The 17794-nt window shown below is 41.4% G+C and overlaps 1 protein-coding gene across 3 annotated transcripts in view; it reads left to right on the forward strand.

Annotated features, from left to right (window-relative positions):
- Window positions 1-17794, forward strand: part of GABBR2 (gamma-aminobutyric acid type B receptor subunit 2) — an 868870-nt gene that overhangs the window by 823760 nt on the left and 27316 nt on the right. For 2 of the 3 annotated variants that reach the window (XM_038393150.2, XM_043508506.1), the window contains exons 16-17: window positions 430-612; window positions 9579-9708. In XM_038393150.2, coding sequence (XP_038249078.1) covers window positions 430-612; window positions 9579-9708 — 313 coding nt within the window. The remainder of the gene's footprint in view (window positions 1-429; window positions 613-9578; window positions 9709-17794) is intronic. The other variant, XM_038393151.2, reaches the window with a different exon arrangement.

The following is a 17794-nucleotide window of genomic DNA, read 5'->3' on the forward strand; positions in this document are numbered from 1 at the left end:
CTAAATTCCTTGTGCTTACTCTGTCTGTACCTCTCTCTCATTCTGTCTGGGGCTTCTCTCTGCTCACCGCATTCCTTGTAACTGTAGAGTATAAAAAAATTTTCAGACAGAAGTGTGATTTTTAAGTTGAATGTTTCCCTTTGAAGATGAAATTATTAATGAAAGGAAAGAACTAACAAGGGATAATGCAGTAAAGTTTAAAAATAAACTATTTAACTGGAACTTTAAGAAACATTTCCTAATAATTGGAAAAATGGAACAGTTCATCTTGCAAGGTTATTATAGCTCAACAAATAGTCTGCATGGTCAGAGAAATTGTACTCCAGGTGGAAAGTAAAGTGTACCTTCTATTTTTATTTGGGGCCCAGAAGAAACGGATATAAAAATAAAATCCTCTGCAGAATTTCTCACAGCTTTTAAACTTTTCAGTTAATCACACTGAGGACAAATCCTGATGCAGCCACTCAGAACAGACGTTTCCAATTCACTCAAAATCAAAAGAAAGACGACTCAAAAACATCAACATCAGTCACCAGTGTCAATCAAGCCAGTACATCTCGGCTAGAAGGACTGCAGTCAGAAAACCACCGCTTGAGAATGAAAATCACAGAGGTATCATTTATTGTATACACTAAACCAGATAAATCTGTCCTGTGGATGAAATACTTTATTTGCATAGCCGTAAAGCCATACAAAGCTTAACTTTACTCATTTTTTTCCAACTAAAACCTCAATTTTAGCCTGTGTTTCTAAAGAAAGATGGTTAACAAGTGGGAAAAAATTAAAATAAGTATTGTCATACTTATAAACTAATATAGATGAGACACTTCATATCAGATGATACCTGTATCAGCTTTACGTGCAACTTCCCCCATTTCTGAGAATTCACAACAGGTACATTAACTCCTATGCTACCTGTAGACAGACTGAACACCTCTAGTTGTGCAGATGTAGTCGTAAGAGTGCAAACCTTATATCATGAACACCATGGGACTCAAGAGTAAGTTTGGTATATTGACTTTTTTATTGTCCCTTGCAGCATCCCAATAATAGTTCCACTTTTACTGAGTTGGTCCAATACCCCAATTTTGAGGTAGCAGAGGCAGAGTGGTCTAGTGGATACTATGCTGTGGATCAGGAGATCTGGATTCTGTTCCCATTTCTGCTGCTTAAATGTTGTATGACCTTGAGCATGTCACTTCACCTCTCTCTGCCTCCGTGTCTGTACAGTGCCTAGCAAAATGGGATTCTGATCTTAGTTGGCACTTCCATAGTATAAAATTCCTATTAGCATGGCCTAATACTTGTGCGGTGTTCTAGTCTCTGAATGCAAATATCAGAGTCCAATAGGTATGGATATCCCTTCTGACTTGGAGACATGTTAAGGGAAACACAGCAGCTTTGTCTTCAGAGAGCTGGCAAGGGGACTTGCTGCCCCTAAGGTCCATGGTGAGGTTTTTAGGGCAATGGGTTGCCTGCCCCACCTCCCCATTCAGCAACAGGGTATAAAAGTCCTTGTTCCCATTGTCACCCTTCTGCAACGGATCCTGGAGCCTGATTCAACCCAGATGGCACAGTGTGCACTCACTAGGGAAAGCCAAGATTCTCCTCTATCTGGTTGCCTTCGCAAATCCACATTGTAGGAATTAACCACTGAGCTTCCTGAATCCCTGACCTACTTTAAAGTAATTAATCAGTGGTGATAGTTCTAGGCATTCTACTCCTTGTTATAAAAAGGCACACAGCACCAGCTGCCCTCACATCTTCTCTTCCCATCTTCCTACAGAACCATTTTCACCACCATCTCTCAACGCTGTGTCAATGTTTATTTAGAAGAACAAACAGCTTTTACATTTGTTAGTTAAGCTAATTCCACAGTTAGTGCTACAAATTATTCACAGAATTTTAAGGCCAAGAGCAGGGTCAGATTAAAGAATTTTGGGACTCTGTGCACTATGGTAATTGGAGGGCCCCTCCTTAAGTGTCCTGCCCCACACACAGACACCAGAATTCTTCTTCCACTCCACGTATGCCCCAACAATCCTCCACCAGTCCTTGCTTGTTGTGACAGGCCCTATACACATCCCAGAAGCCCTGACATATACCCCACTCACCACAACTCCAACCCCTCAGCCCGACTGACCAGTTCCCAACATCCCCCATTCCCCCCCACAACTCCCCCCATCTCCCCCCCCCAACATCTCCCACTCACCTCATAGCCCACAACTCTCCCCCAGCCCCTCACCCCCAGGACCATCCTGGTCACTCACTGACACCTCCCCAGCTCAGAGCTCCACTCTGCCCAGCCTAGGGCAGTTCCTCCCAATCCCGGCCACCCAACTCTGCTTTCTCCCATCACTCACCTGCTCCATCCCTTTCATCTTAGAATTCTTGCCATTTTTAATTAAGACTGGCTTGTCAACTGCATGATTAAATTACACCTGGTGGTGGTTACTGCTTACCACTCATGTGACATTGATATCTATTTTACTCATCCTCCTGTGAAACATTTTCTTAAAAGGGTTATTGCATTTGTACCTACCAATTCATAACCCTCCTGATGCAGTTAGGCCAATGGAAGAGGGAAAAATTCTCCTGTTATGTTTTTTCACAAAGATAAATCTTCATCCCAAATTTTTGCCCAAGATGGTGTCAGAATTCCATCTGATTTATACATCGAGCTCCTAGTCTGCCAATCAGAGCCTTTGAGTATATCTAGTGAGGCCAGACTATGTACATTGGATGTAAAAAGAACTGTTAGCTATTACCAGAATAGAAACAAGCCATGTTGGAAATCATACTGATTCTTCATAGCATTTGCAGAGAGGTCCAAGAGTAAAAGTTCTTTCTGTTCAGACTTTGTCTATATGGATTAAACTAGATACCAAAACCTGCTAAGAGCAATCAAGAGTTCCAGTGTCAGAAGAACTGAGGGTTCATTCTATTAAAGCCTGTGACTACCTCTACATCTTACCTTAATCATGTTCCGGATCTGAGATTTATAAAGAAGCAATGTAAAATTAAATGCACACCTTAATTCATTATTACAGTCTCAGTTCTAGAACCAGATCAAATTCTGGGGACAGATTGTCCCTAAAATTGTATAAGGATTGTATAAGAGTGGCACAAAGAGTCCCTTGTAAGTATCAGGAGTAATCACAATCCAGACCCGGCTCCACTCCCTACTCAGGACTTTACCTACTAGCACAGTTTAGCCCTCAGGGAGGTCATTCTTTGTTTCTATACAGTCCTTTATGGTGCAAGTGCAGCAGGCCAGTGTTCTCTCTCTTGATCTCCCAGGCATGTTGCTGGGGAGAGGTCTTTGCTTCTTTCTTCCTAGAGTCTGAAGGGTGCTTTCAAAGAGTTCAGGATGTTTTTCCCCTTGCCTGGAGGCTGGTACCAAGGGCAATGCCAACCAAAAACAGCCTCTGAATGGCCACCTGCTGATGGGCAGGTTGGTCAGTTTGAGTTATGAAGGATCTAAAAAGTTAGAAAATTTTCAAAATCACAGAAAGCATGGAACTTTCTCTGTCATTCTGAAATGATGAGCTTGATTTTCTTCAAACCTTCCAAAAATGCCACCTCTGAGCTGAATTACAGAAAAACATCCTCATAAAAGGAATTTCTCTGAGAAGGTTAAAAGGGAGTGAAGATAGCATTTAAAAGAATGTTGTTTGTCCCAGGATGTTAGAGAAGCAAGGTGGGTGAGGTAATATCTTTTATTGAACCAACTTCTCTTCGTGAAAGAGACAAGCATTTGAGCATACACAGAGCTCTTCTTCAGATCCTGCGTAAGCTCAAAAGCTTGCCTCTTTCACCAACAGAAGTTGGTCCAATAAGAGATTCTCACCCATCTTGTCTCATTTAAAAGAATGAAATGCTTCCTGTAGTCTTAACTTTATAGTCACATCCATGATGCCACAGTTTGGATAAGTTCCCCTTTTAATTGCCAAAACTAAACAAATGAGTTATTTATGTCAGTGCTACTTTGTTATTCTTATAAGAAAATGTTATTCATAGGATGCGTGTGTGTGACATTACTCCAGGAGGCGCAGGACACACAAGCAGCTCAGGGAGAAAGGGGTCACATTTGTACTCTCAGGATTCTGGCTGGTTATGGGCAAGTGTTGCTTCCAGCACAGCTTAAAATAGGCCAGGGCTGACCTAAACTCTGGCATTTCCTGCCTGGGCTGTCTGTGCTCCCTGCAGTGTCCATAATCGGTATAGCAATGTACACCATGGAGATCACTCAGCTTCTTCTAACATGCCTCATTCCACCCCAACACACACCTTGTGTATAGAACCTACCCTGGGGAATTCTCTCCGAGCTCCTTGTGGTGCCTTTAGGGTCTCATATGCTGGCTCAGTGGCATACAGGGTCAGGAGCAGCACAGAGAATTCCTCCCATAAATATGAAAGCCAGACGCACCATTATGATCACCTAGTCTTAACTCCTGCACAACATGATTATATCATTCTCTTGTTTAAATGCTCTCTTTACATCTTTTGACATTCCATATATTTGGTTACTGAATCTGCTAAATGACTGAATATTTGTGCATTACTGCTGCACTGACTCAGACAAGGTCAAATGTAAAAATAACTGAGAATTCCTACAAAGGGCTGTGTTCAGCTTGCTGTAGAAATCAATGTAGTAGCCACATATAGTACATCTGTAATGCATGTGCAGTGAATGAAATTAAGAGGTTTCCATGCAAGGCATGCCAGTGTCCCAGGGACTCGCTCTCTTATTCAGCAAGACAACAATGTCATGTGAAGTAAAATTTGCTCAACTAAAATGAAAAGTACTAAATGACACAGCAGCTTGTTCTTTTCATGTGTATGTTATCTCTAGCAAATAACCGTATATTGGTTATTTAGAGGCCTATCTGAACAGCTTTCCACTTTAACTCATTTTGGTACCTTTAGCATGACTTTTGGAGGTACTGTAGGCGTGCTATTAAAACTCACTCTTTGACACACTACAGTAATTGCAATGCCAAGCTGTCCGCTATTCTAATTATAGAAAGCTATGCATTTACTGCAGATACTGGAAGCTGTGACTTGACTTTTTAATGGTTCCCACTAGAACTGTTGATTGACAGTTAACTCACGTGATGAATTCAAAAATTAATCACGATTAAACTTACTTGCAATTAATTGCATTTTTAATTGCATTGTTAAACAATAGACTACCAAGTGCAATTTATTTTATATTTTTGGATTTTTTTCTACATTTTCAAATATATTGATTTCAATTACAACACAGAATACAAAGTGTACACTGGTCACTTTACATTATTATTTTTTATTACAATTATTTGTATTGTAAAACTGAACAAAAAAACAGTATTTTTAGTTCACCTCATACAAGTACTGTAATGCAAGCTCTTTATCATAAAAAGAAAAGGAGTACTTGTGGCACCTTAGAGACTAACAAATTTATTAGAGCATAAGCTTTTGTGAGCTACAGCTCACTTCATCGGATGCATTTGGTGGAAAAAACAGAGAGATTTATATACACACACACAGAGAACATGAAACAATGGGTTTATCATACACACTGTAAGGAGAGTGATCACTTAAGATAAGCCATCACCAGCAGCAGGGTGGGGAAAGGAGGAAAACCTTTCATGGTGACAAGCAAGGTAGGCTAATTCCAGCAGTTAACAAGAATATCAGTGGGGGAACAGTGGGGGGTGGGGTGGGAGGGAGAAATACCATGGGGAAATAGTTTTACTTTGTGTAATGACTCATCCATTCCCAGTCTCTATTCAAGCCTAAGTTAATTGTATACAGTTTGCAAATTAATTCCAATTCAGCAGTCTCTCGTTGGAGTCTGTTTTTGAAGCTTTTTTGTTGAAGCATAGCCACTCTTAGGTCTGTGATCGAGTGACCAGAGAGATTGAAGTGTTCTCCAACTGGTTTTTGAATGTTATAATTCTTGACGTCTGATTTGTGTCCATTTATTCTTTTACGTAGAGACTGTCCAGTTTGGCCAATGTACATGGCAGAGGGGCATTGCTGGCACATGATGGCATATATCACATTGGTAGATGCGCAGGTGAACGAGCCTCTGATAGTGTGGCTGATGTGATTAGGCCCTGTGATGGTATCCCCTGAATAGATATGTGGACAGAGTTGGCAACGGGCTTTGTTGCAAGGATAGGTTCCTGGGTTAGTGGTTCTGTTGTGTGGTTGCTGGTGAGTATTTGCTTCAGATTGGGGGGCTGTCTGTAAGCAAGGACTGGTCTGTCTCCCAAGATCTGTGAGAGTGATGGGTCGTCCTTCAGGATAGGTTGTAGATCCTTGATGATGCATTGGAGAGGTTTTAGTTGGGGGCTGAAGGTGATGGCTAGTGGCGTTCTGTTGTTTTCTTTGTTGGGCCTGTCCTGTAGTAGGTGACTTCTGGGTACTCTTCTGGCTCTGTCAATCTGTTTCTTCACTTCAGCAGGTGGGTATTAGAGATCTTGTAGGTGTTTGTCTCTGTCTGAGGGGTTGGAGCAAATGCGGTTATATCGTAGCGCTTGGCTGTAGACAATGGATCGAGTGGTATGATCTGGATGAAAGCTAGAGGCATGTAGGTAGGAATAGCTGTCAGTAGGTTTCCGATATAGGGTGGTGTTTATGTGACCAATCGCTTATTAGCACCGTAGTGTCCAGGAAGTGGATCTCTTGTGTGGACTGGTCCAGGCTGAGGTTGATGGTGGGATGGAAATTGTTGAAATCATGGTGGAATTCCTCAAGAGCTTCTTTTCCATGGGTCCATATGATGAAGATGTCATCAGTGTAGCGCAAGTAGAGTAGGGGCATTAGGGGACGAGAGCTGAGGAAGCGTTGTTCTAAGTCAGCCATAAAAATGTTGGCATACTGTGGGGCCATGCGGGTACCCATCGCAGTGCCGCTGACTTGAAGGTATATATTGTCCCCAAATGTGAAATGGTTATGTGTGAGGACAAAGTCACAAAGTTCAGCCACCAGGTTAGCCGTGACATTATCGGGGATACTGTTCCTGACGGCTTGTAGCCCATCTTTGTGTGGAATGTTGGTGTAGAGGGCTTCTACATCCATAGTGGCTAGGATGGTGTTTTTAGGAAGATCACCAATGGACTGTAGTTTCCTCAGGAAGTCAGTGGTGTCTCGAAGATAGCTGGGAGTGCTGGTAACGAAGGGCCTGAAGAGGGAGTCTACATAGCCAGACAATCCTGCTGTCAGGGTGCCAATGCCTGAGATGATGGGGCGTCCAGGATTTCCAGGTTTATGGATCTTGGGTAGCAGATAGAATACCCCAGGTCAGGGCTCCAGGGGTGTGTCTGTGCAGATTTGTTCTTGTGCTTTTTCAGGGAGTTTCTTGGAGACAGACCAGTCCTTGCTTACAGACAGCCCCCCAATCTGAAGCAAATACTCACCAGCAACCACACACCACACAACAGAACCACTAACCCAGGAACCTATCCTTGCAACAAAGCCCGTTGCCAACTCTGTCCACATATCTATTCAGGGGATACCATCATAGGGCCTAATCACATCAGCCACACTATCAGAGGCTCGTTCACCTGCGCATCTACCAATGTGATATATGCCATCATGTGCCAGCAATGCCCCTCTGCCATGTACATTGGCCAAACTGGACAGTCTCTACGTAAAAGAATGAATGGACACAAATCAGCCGTCAAGAATTATAACATTCAAAAACCAGTTGGAGAACACTTCAATCTCTCTGGTCACTCGATCACAGACCTAAGAGTGGCTATCCTTCAACAAAAAAACTTCAAAAAACAGACTCCAACGAGAGACTGCTGAATTGGAATTAATTTGCAAACTGGATACAATTAACTTAGGCATGAATAGAGACTGGGAATGGATGAGTCATTACACAAAGTAAAACTATTTCCCCATGGTATTTCTCCCTCCCACCCCACCCCCCACTGTTCCCCCACTGATATTCTTGTTAACTGCTGGAATTAGCCTACCTTGCTTGTCACCATGAAAGGTTTTCCTCCTTTCCCCCCCTGCTGCTGGTGATGGCTTATCTTAAGTGATCACTCTCCTTACAGTGTGTATGATAAACCCATTGTTTCATGTTCTGTGTGTGTGTGTGTGTGTGTGTGTATATATAAATCTCTCCTCTGTTTTTTCCACCAAATGCATCCGATGAAGTGAGCTGTAGCTCACGAAAGCTTATGCTCAAATAAATGTTAGTCTCTAAGGTTCCACAAGTACTCCTTTTCTTTTTGCGAATACAGACTAACACGGCTGCTGCTCTGAGCTCTTTATCATGAAAGTGTAAGTTACAAATGTAGATTTTTTGTTACATAATTGCACTTAAAACAATGCAAAACTTTAGAGCCTACAAGTCCACTAAGTCCTACTTCTCATTCAGCTAATCGCTAAGACAAAGAAGCTTGTTTACATTTACAGGGAGATAATGGTGTCCTCTTCTTATTTACAATGTCACCAGAAAGTGAGAACAGGCATTCACGTAATATATTTCATGTTATAATAATCTCAGATGACTCGGCACGTGTTCATTTTAAGAACATGTTCACTGCAGATTTAACAAAATGCAAAGAAGGTACCAGTGTGAGATTTCTAAAGATAGCTACAGCAGTCAACCCAAGATTTAAGAATCCGAAGTGCCTTCTAAAATCTGAGAGGGATGAGGTGTGGAGTATGCTTTCGGAAGTCTTAAAAGAGCAACGCTCCGGTGCAGAAACTACAGAACCTAAAACACCAAAAAAGAAAGTCAACCTTCTGCTGGTGGAATCTGACTCAGATGATGAAAATGAACATGCCTCAGTCCACACTGCTTTGGATTGTTATCCAGCAGAACCAGTCATCAGCCTGGACTATCTTTGGAATGGTGGTTGAAGCATGAAGGGACCTATGAATCTTTAGCACATCTGGCATGTAAATATCTTGCCACACCAGCTACAATAGTGCTGTGCGAACACCTGTTATCACTTTCAGGTGACATTGCAACAAAGAAGTGGACAGCATTATCTCCAGCAAAGGTAGACAAGCTTGTTTATCTGAGTGATTGGCTGAACAAGAAATAGGACTGAGTAGACTTGCAGCTCTAAAGTTTTACATTGTTTTATTTTTGAATGGCGTTTTTTGTACATAATTCTACATTTGTAAGTTCAACTTTCATGATAGAGAGATTGCACTACAGTACTTGTATTAGGTGAAATGAAAATGCTATTGTTTTTTACAGTGCAAATATTTGTAATCAAAAATATAAAGTGAGCACTGTACACTTTATATTCTGTCAAGTTTCAGAGTAGCAGCCGTGTTAGTCTGTATTCGCAAAAAGAAAAGGAGTACTTGTGGCACCTAGTCTAAGGTGCCACAAGTACTCCTTTTTTTATATTCTGTGTTATAATTGAAATCAATATATTTGAAAATATGGAAAACATCAAAAAAATTTAAATGGTATTCTATTGTTTAACTCTGTGATTAATCGCATAATCATGATTAATTTTTTTAATTGTGCGATTAATGATGATTTTTTTTAATCACTTGACAGCCCTAGTTCCCACTCATTAGATTTCTTGTACTGTGTTTTTGTTTTACAGCTGGACAAAGATTTAGAAGAGGTTACTATGCAGCTCCAGGACACACCTGAGAAGACAACATACATTAAGCAGAACCACTATCAGGATCTTAATGACATCCTCAGTATACGGAATTTTACAGACAGCAAAGGTAAGAATCAGTGATGCCTGCTAAGGGCTTGGTCCTGCAAGGTGTTAAGCAGTCTGGCCCCAATGGACTGGCTCCAAAGGGCTCAGCATTTTACAGGATTGAGTGTTAAATTATAAAGTTTCATTTTGCAAATATGCAGAATCAAATACTAAGCTATACTGAGTTCACTGCTTAGTTACCTCACTGTATAAAATGGCCTTATCCTATTGTGCCCCCTAAGAGCATATCATAGGGAGACATTTTAAAAGATGTTCAGAATCAAGGTTTTTCTGTGTTGCAGGCAGGATTAGAGAGTCATAGAGGGGATGATTTAAAAGACTTGTTTTATTTTGGATGTTGTGACAATTAAATGTCAGTATTAAACATGACCTGACCTGACCTGAAGAAGAGTTCCATGTAAGCTCGAAAGCTTGTCTCTCTCACCAACAGAAGCTGGTCCAATAAAAGATATTACCTCATCCATGTTGTCAGTATTAAATATGGGAAAACTAGTTTTCAAACATAATTTTCTTATTAGGGTGTCCAAATTTTGCTTTTGGCCAAAAGCCAAAAAAAATGTATATGCTTATATACTAAGTGCTGATTTGAGCTTCCAAATGTCAGATTGGAGACATTTGTGTTTGAAACCTTTTACCTAGAAATAGTCTGTGCTAAAAAGGAATTTTCATTACTACAATAGCTACCCCGCAGCTGCTTTCACCATGTGTTTTGCATCACTCCCCAAAGAAATAAAGGCAAAACAATTACTTCCATTAAAGATGTTCCACTATTGAGAAGCGGCATGATCCACTTGAGTCATAGTCAGGACACCTTGGTTCTATTTCTGACTCTGACATTGATCTGCTTTGTGACTAAAATGGGGATAATGATGTGACAAATCAGGAAAATGGCTTATTAATCTTGTGTGACCCTGTTTCCTGGTTCGGTTTTGTATTGTTACCTGCCTGAATGCATAATCAAATCAAAGGGAGCTGTAAAAGTAAAATCAAGGAAGGGTAAACAATAACACATACTAGACAGCCTCTAAGGTACCCACTTCAAAGAAGTTAAGAACAAGAGCTGGGCCATCAGCTGCGGGAAGAAACTACTTTGCTAGAACCACCCAGACTAAGGCGTTTATCTCTTCCCAAGGCAAGGGCTGAGATAAAAATATCCTGAGGAGTTAAAAAGATGCCCTGGCAGAAAATGGGGGTACGAATGGGAGTGGTCTGCTCAGCTGGAAACTGACAGTAACAGAGTTAGCATGTAGTAAGGCTGATACACACCGTGACTTGGGAGTTACAGTCTGCAGCAAGTGAACTGTAACTTGATGCCCAGAGAGAACAGGGACACCAAGTCAACTCCGTGTAAGGGATTGAGGAGAATGCAAGGCATAAGATAGATAATATAGGTCTCTTCATACTCTTATGTACCAATTGGACAAAATGTCTTTTGGAGAATCTGCTTCTGTGTCATTGCATGTTATTACTGATCACAGGAGGAGGGCCCCAAGCTCTGTTGGGCTGGTAGGCAGCACAGCTGGCACCCATGGAGGTGTGTGGTTGGGTTACAGGATCCCTTCTCAACGAGAAGTAGAGGCACAGTCCTCCGACTTGAGGGGGTGCACTCAGGAGTCTGTAAAAGGGTCTCAGAAGGGGCAGCCTGACCAGGGAGAATGACAATAATGATACACATTATCCATTGTAAATCTACAAATGAAAATCTCTTTGTAAGAGTTTAGTATTATTTATGTCAAGCTGTTCTCCAGTGGCTCAAAAGCATAAGTACCAATTTCAGGGCAGGCTGTCAGGAAACAGCATATAGCCTAAACTGGCTGAGAGTTCTAGACATACATTTCATTAACTAAGTATAAACTCCTCAGGCACTAAAACAAGAGTCAGATGTTGTCTGTGGGTATTCCAATCTATTCTACCACCTAAGCAAGCTTACCTTTGTGATAGATGGTCCCTTACACCAAATATCACAGAGATATTCAGGTAACTTCCAATCCCAAAGGGCAGATCACTAATCCCAGGTCAATTGCATTCTAGTTCTTATACCAAAGACAATACTTGTAGCCAATCCTATAATAAACAATCTAAAGATTTAGCTAAGAAAAAAAATGAGTTATTTACAAGGTTAACACAGACAAATATACACTGTGACAAAATGGCCAATGTTAGTATGGTGGGTCCTGCACTTTTCTTGGCTTGTGGCCCGGGAAGGTGGTAAAGGAGGGAAGTGGAAGAGCAGTCGAGGTTTGCTCCTCACTCTGAGCCCCCAGCCCCTCTCAACTTCTGCAGGTTCTTACCCTCTTCCCCCTTGGGTGGGGTACCTTCAGTCCTTAGACACTGGGGCAGGGTCTCCCTTACTGCAGTTCTCTGATCTTTCAAGTCTCACAGCATGCCTCCAAGCTCCAGTCCTCTCTCCTTCCTCCTTTTTTCTATCTGCCTCAAGCAGGGGCTTTTATTAGGTTCCTGACAGGGCCTTAATTGACTGCAGGTGCTCCAATTAACTTGTTGCAACCCTCCCTAGTCTACAGGGAACCACACCTTAATTAACCTAGGGTTTATATATTTCCCCTCTACCACTGCTCCCTGGCTCTCCTGTATCATAGCACTCATGAATGAGTTACAGTTTTAGGTTCCAAAGGTGATAGAAGCTGCTGTAATAGTCAGGTTCTATATCTCCTTTACGGCTAACCCAGGCTAGGCAGCTGGGGATCCCTTGCTTATGCTTAGAAATCTTTCTGTCCCAAAATCCAAGCAGCAAAGAGAGAGTTTCTTCCTGTGAGGGATTTTTCAGAGTTCAGGGTCATGGGATGAGTTCATGCAATGTCTTCTCTTCTTGAGGGGAAGAAGGGGAGGAATGCAATTAACTAAGTCTTTGTTCTTTGATGTTTCACAATGGCTCATTTGATTTCAATGGACCTTCTTGATGGGCAGGAACTAACACCTTCTGTAGGAAGCCAGCATTTTACATTCATTAATGCTTCTTTTCTGTTTAGTGACTTCCACAATTGCAGAGGATTACAAGGCAAACATTTAATACCACTTTATATCATGGAGTACAGATGTTGTAAGTGAGATTAATACATGCAGTATCCTACAAGCATTTCATAAAGTCTAAAAACTAAACACATTATTATAACTCTAATATCTATTTTAACAATATTTACACACAGGTGAGCCTGACTGGTTTCAGTTATTTAGTGTTCAGTTGAGGCCTACATGCCTTGGCATGAGCTGGCACCTGGTCTGCCAGAGTCACAATATATATATATATTATTGGAAAAACTAATTGCTGTTCATTAGGATGTCACAGTGAGACATCACAGAATTACTTAATAGATTCCCAGGTCAGAAGGGACCATGATGATCATCTAGTCTGATCTCCTATATAACACATACTGTAGAACTTCCCCAAAATAATTCTTCAAACGTATCTTTCAAAAAACATCCAATATTGATATATAAATTGTCAGTGATGGAGAATCCACTACAATTTAAGTTCCAGTGGTTAATTGCTCTCACCTATGGCTATCAATTAATCACAGTTAATTCAGTGATTAACTGAAAACAAATTAATTGTGATTTAAAAAAAGTAATTGTGATTAATGGCAGTTTTGATCACACTGTTAGTACTAATTATTGTTACCTTTTCTTGAATATTCCATTCTTTTGCAATATCCAAGAAATGCTCTACACATTTTTCAGCATAATATCTCTCTTCAGTAGGAGTTACTGCTAAAGCAAATGACTGCAGTGTCCATGCAGCATCAGTCAGCTGTGCCGTGACTCCAAGATAGTTGTGATTTCTCAAAGATGTCTAAGGATCACCAGTCAAAGCAAGCAGTGCATTTTTCAGGAGCTCCAACTTTGTAGTCTTCTCATTGTGATATAGGTCATACATTCGTGATGCAATGGTTCCTCAGGTGGTGTGACTGATTGGAAAATGCAATTTGAATGACATCTCTTGGTTCTCTGTCATTTACAATGTTGAGTGGTCTGCAGTCCATAGCTATTTACTTTGCAATGACATAAGTTAAGTTGTACTTTCTTTGATCCATGGGCTTGTAAGCGATCCTGAAACTCTGTAAGGTTACTCTGTCATGGCTGGTGGGATTCATTTGCTGTCGGTGGGTTATCTGTAGCACAAGAACTGGAGGCGAAAGCATGTTTAGCGTGTAGGTGGTACTGCAGACTTGAAGTACTTCAATGGTATTGGAACCTAGCCTTGCAATAGCTACAGATAACCATCTTTTTATGCAGTGCGATCAAAACTATGATTAATCGCGACTAATTTTTTTAATCGCTTGATAGTCTTACTTATCAAGCTCAGTCTTGAAACAAGTTAGTTTATTTTCCCCCACTGCTCCACTTGGAAGGCTGCTCCAGAACTTAAACTTTCATCTAACTTCAAACCTAAATTTGTTGATGGTCAGTTTATATCCATTTGTTCTTGTACTACCCCGGCCCTTAACTTAAATAGCACCTCTCTCTCCGTGATGTTATCCCTCTGATGTATTTATTGAGAGCCTCAATTTATTCATACCTCCCTTCACCCTTTGTTTTGTTAGGCTAAACAAGCCAAGATCCTTAAGTCTCCTCTTGTAAGGTAGTTTCTCCATTCCTCTGATCCTCCTAGCAACCCTTCTCTGAACCTGTTGCAGTGTGAAATGACCTTTGTTAAACACAGGAGATCAGAATTGCATCCAATATTCCAGATGAGGTCTCACCAGTACCTTATAATAGTACAAGTGGTAATAACGCTTCCCTGTCTCTGCAGAAAATACCTTGCCTGATGCATCCTAGGATTGAATTAACCTTTTTCACAGCTGCATCATGTTGGCAGCTCATAGTCATCAATCAATACACCCAGGTCTTATTCCTTCTCTGTCACTTCCAACTGATAAGTCCCCATGGCCTTTCACTTTGCACTAGGGCTGTCAATTAAGGATTAATTCACAGCAGAAGTAATGTGTTTAATTCATGGGGGCTGAAGGCCAGAACCGCACACCCCAAGGAGGGCTAAAGGTAGGGGATCATAATTTTTTCTAGTGGGGGGGGGTGTCATGATTTTTTTTTAAGTCTAAATGGGGTTGCCAGCACAAAAAGTTTGAGACACACCGCTCTAAAGTTTTACATTGTTTTATTTTTGAGTGCAGTTCTGTTAAAAAAAAAAAAAAAATCTACATTTATAAATTGCACTTTCACGATAAAGAGATTACACCATGGTACATGTATGAGGTGAATTTCTTTTTTTTAATCTTTTTTCCATTACAGATATTTGTAATAAAAATAATATAAAGTGAGCACCGTATATAAATAATATAAAGTGAGTATTCTGTGTTGTAATTGTAATCGATATATTTGAAAATGTAGAAAACATCCAAAATTTTAAATAAATGGTATTATACTATTATCAGCATGATTAAAACTGCAATTAATCATGATTATTTTTTTTAATCTCGTGATTAATTGCAAATTTTTTAAATTGCTTGACAGCCCAACTCTCACCATTGAAAATGTATGCCTTATTTCCGATATGAATTTGTCTAGCTTCAGTTTCCAGCCATTGGATCATGTTATACCTTTCTCTGCTAGATTGAAGAGACTATTATTAAATATTTGTTGTTCTTTGAGTAGTGTCCCTCTGGGTGCTCCACTCTAGGTGCTCTGGCAACCCCTGCGCCTTTGATCAGAGATTTTTCATAGCAATGTCCATTTGGCCCATGCACATGTTACTCCACCTCATGCTCCATGCCGTTGCTGTATAGCACTGCGTGAGCTAACCATCCTCCGTTCCTTCTCAACTGCCCAAGTTTGAGACAGAGCCTCAGCTAGTTGTCCAAGTTGAGTTTTTTGCCTCAACTGTTTCTTAGTTTTTGTACTTAGTGTATTACAGTAGCTAGTACTTAGTAATAGTTTAGTCAGATTTTTTTATAAAAATATATATATATATATAATAAATGTATTAAACTCCCTGGGGAGTTTTTCACTCTTTCCAAGGCATGTTCTCCTGGCTTCAAGTGTTGCTTGTCATGTCAAGAGGGTATCCTGAGGAGCGACGGATACTCCTGCTGCATCCATTGCTTTGGGGAATCTCTCATATTTCCCAAAATTTAAACTTCTGTCTGGTGTTAAAATCAAGAGCCAGAACAACCTGGAGATAAAACTTCAACTCCTTATAATGGAGATCTCACTGCATCAAGCCTCTGACCCAGGTCAGGAGCCCCCTCATATGATGATTTCTGAGTAAGTCAGCTGCCTCTGAGTAAGTCAGCTGCCTCTTCTGTCTCAGCACTGCACTCCTCAAAGATATCTGAGAGGAAGACCCTAGATTCCTCTCGTAAATCTTCCAAAGACCATGCCCCAAGTTCTCCAGATAGAGAATCTACCTAAAGAAGTCAAAGTCATTAGCTCCCCCAGATCCCATTGGTCTCCAACATGGTATCCACAAGTCTGATGGTTCCTCAGGTACTGAGAGCTCCACCAAGCCTAGACACTCTAATGTATCAGGCTCTGAGAGGCCATTGGTAGTGACAAGAGACTACAGTGGCAAGAAGAGCTCTACCGCAGTACAGTGCTTGGGCTCCATCGGGATTTCCCTGGGAGCTTTCAAAACTCATGCTACCATCTACTCCTTCAGCTACCATTACTTCAGCTTAAGCCATGGACACAGTACCAACAACAATCTTGGTACAGCAACAATTCCAATTTCCCCGAGACCTCAGAGTCTCGGAGACTCCTGATTCACTATTGCTCAGCTCTGATCTTTCCTGATACTGAGAACTTCCAGATCTCTAAATGCCTACCGGATATCTCGTACTTCCTCAGTACCAAGAGCTCCAGATCCCAATACACCCGTCCAATGTTAATGGTTGTACCTCAAGTTCCTTCTGTTGCCACACCATTACCAAGTGACTCAGAGAAAGGGGATTCTGATGAACACTCTTCCTCAGCCTCCCAAATATCTGTGCAAAGCTCTTCACTCTGCCCCCATGAAGGCTGTTTTCCTGAGGAGCCTGAGCTCACTCATGAGTCCACAGCTACCATCCCACTGGGGTGAGCACCTGCAGAATCCACCACCCGTGCCATATGCACCACCCATGGGCCATACTGGAACCCCTGGGTGGCTTATTACCATGAGTTCTCTAGGGCTCAAGCTCTGTCCTTCATAGAGACAGACAACCGTCCTCATCCTCCCTTTCCAGGAGAGTAGAGCCTCAGGAAGAGACTTTTGAGGAACAGGAGGCCAGGGTTGACAAGTAGATCTTTCCAACTGTGAACATCTCTTTTTTTTATCCCCAGATGAAGCTGTCAATGCCACCTCACCATTCCTGGCTGACCATTTTAAGCAGTTTCAGGATCTCAGCGGGAGTGTCACAGATTCTTTACAGATCCCTGTCAAGGAGATTGAAGAACTGGATCATAAACTGTTTGACAGCCTCCCTACTACCTCCTCTGCCCACATTGCCCTGCCAGTAAATGATCCTGCAAATGTCATCTGTCATACATCAGCCTCAATTCCTCCCATGTTCAAGAGGGCAAACAAACAAAAAATATTGTGTTGCTTCTAAGGAGTCAGAATTTTTATTTTCTCACCCATCTCCTAACTCCTTGGTGATCGAGGCAGTTAACGAATGTGGAAGACAGACAGCGCCATGTTAAAGCTATGCCCTATGATAAAAATCTGAAATGTCTCAACTGCCTTGGTAGAAAATCTTATTCTTCAGCTACTTTACAGTTTAGAATGACCAATTACCAGGCCTTAATGGTGAAGTATAACCACACTAACTATACTAATGCTGAAGTCGTTTATTGAACATCTGCTGGCAGAGAGCAGTTCCAGGAAGTTGTTGCAGAAGGCCAACTCCTCTCCAGGGCACCTCTGCAGGCTTCTCTCAACTTTGCTAATACTGCCGCTCGTTCTATTTCCACAACAATAGTTATGAGGCTTCAGCTCCCTGGATTCCTAAATTAGGTCCAGAATATGATAAAGGCCTCTCTTTTGAAAGCATTAAGGTGTTCACTGGCAACATGGATGAATCTCTGCACACATTAAAAGATCCCAGGGCCACTTTATGACATATGTGGAGCTACAG

The sequence above is a fragment of the Dermochelys coriacea genome, chromosome 2 (genome assembly GCF_009764565.3).
Source record: "Dermochelys coriacea isolate rDerCor1 chromosome 2, rDerCor1.pri.v4, whole genome shotgun sequence".
NCBI classification, from domain to species: Eukaryota; Metazoa; Chordata; order Testudines; family Dermochelyidae; genus Dermochelys; species Dermochelys coriacea.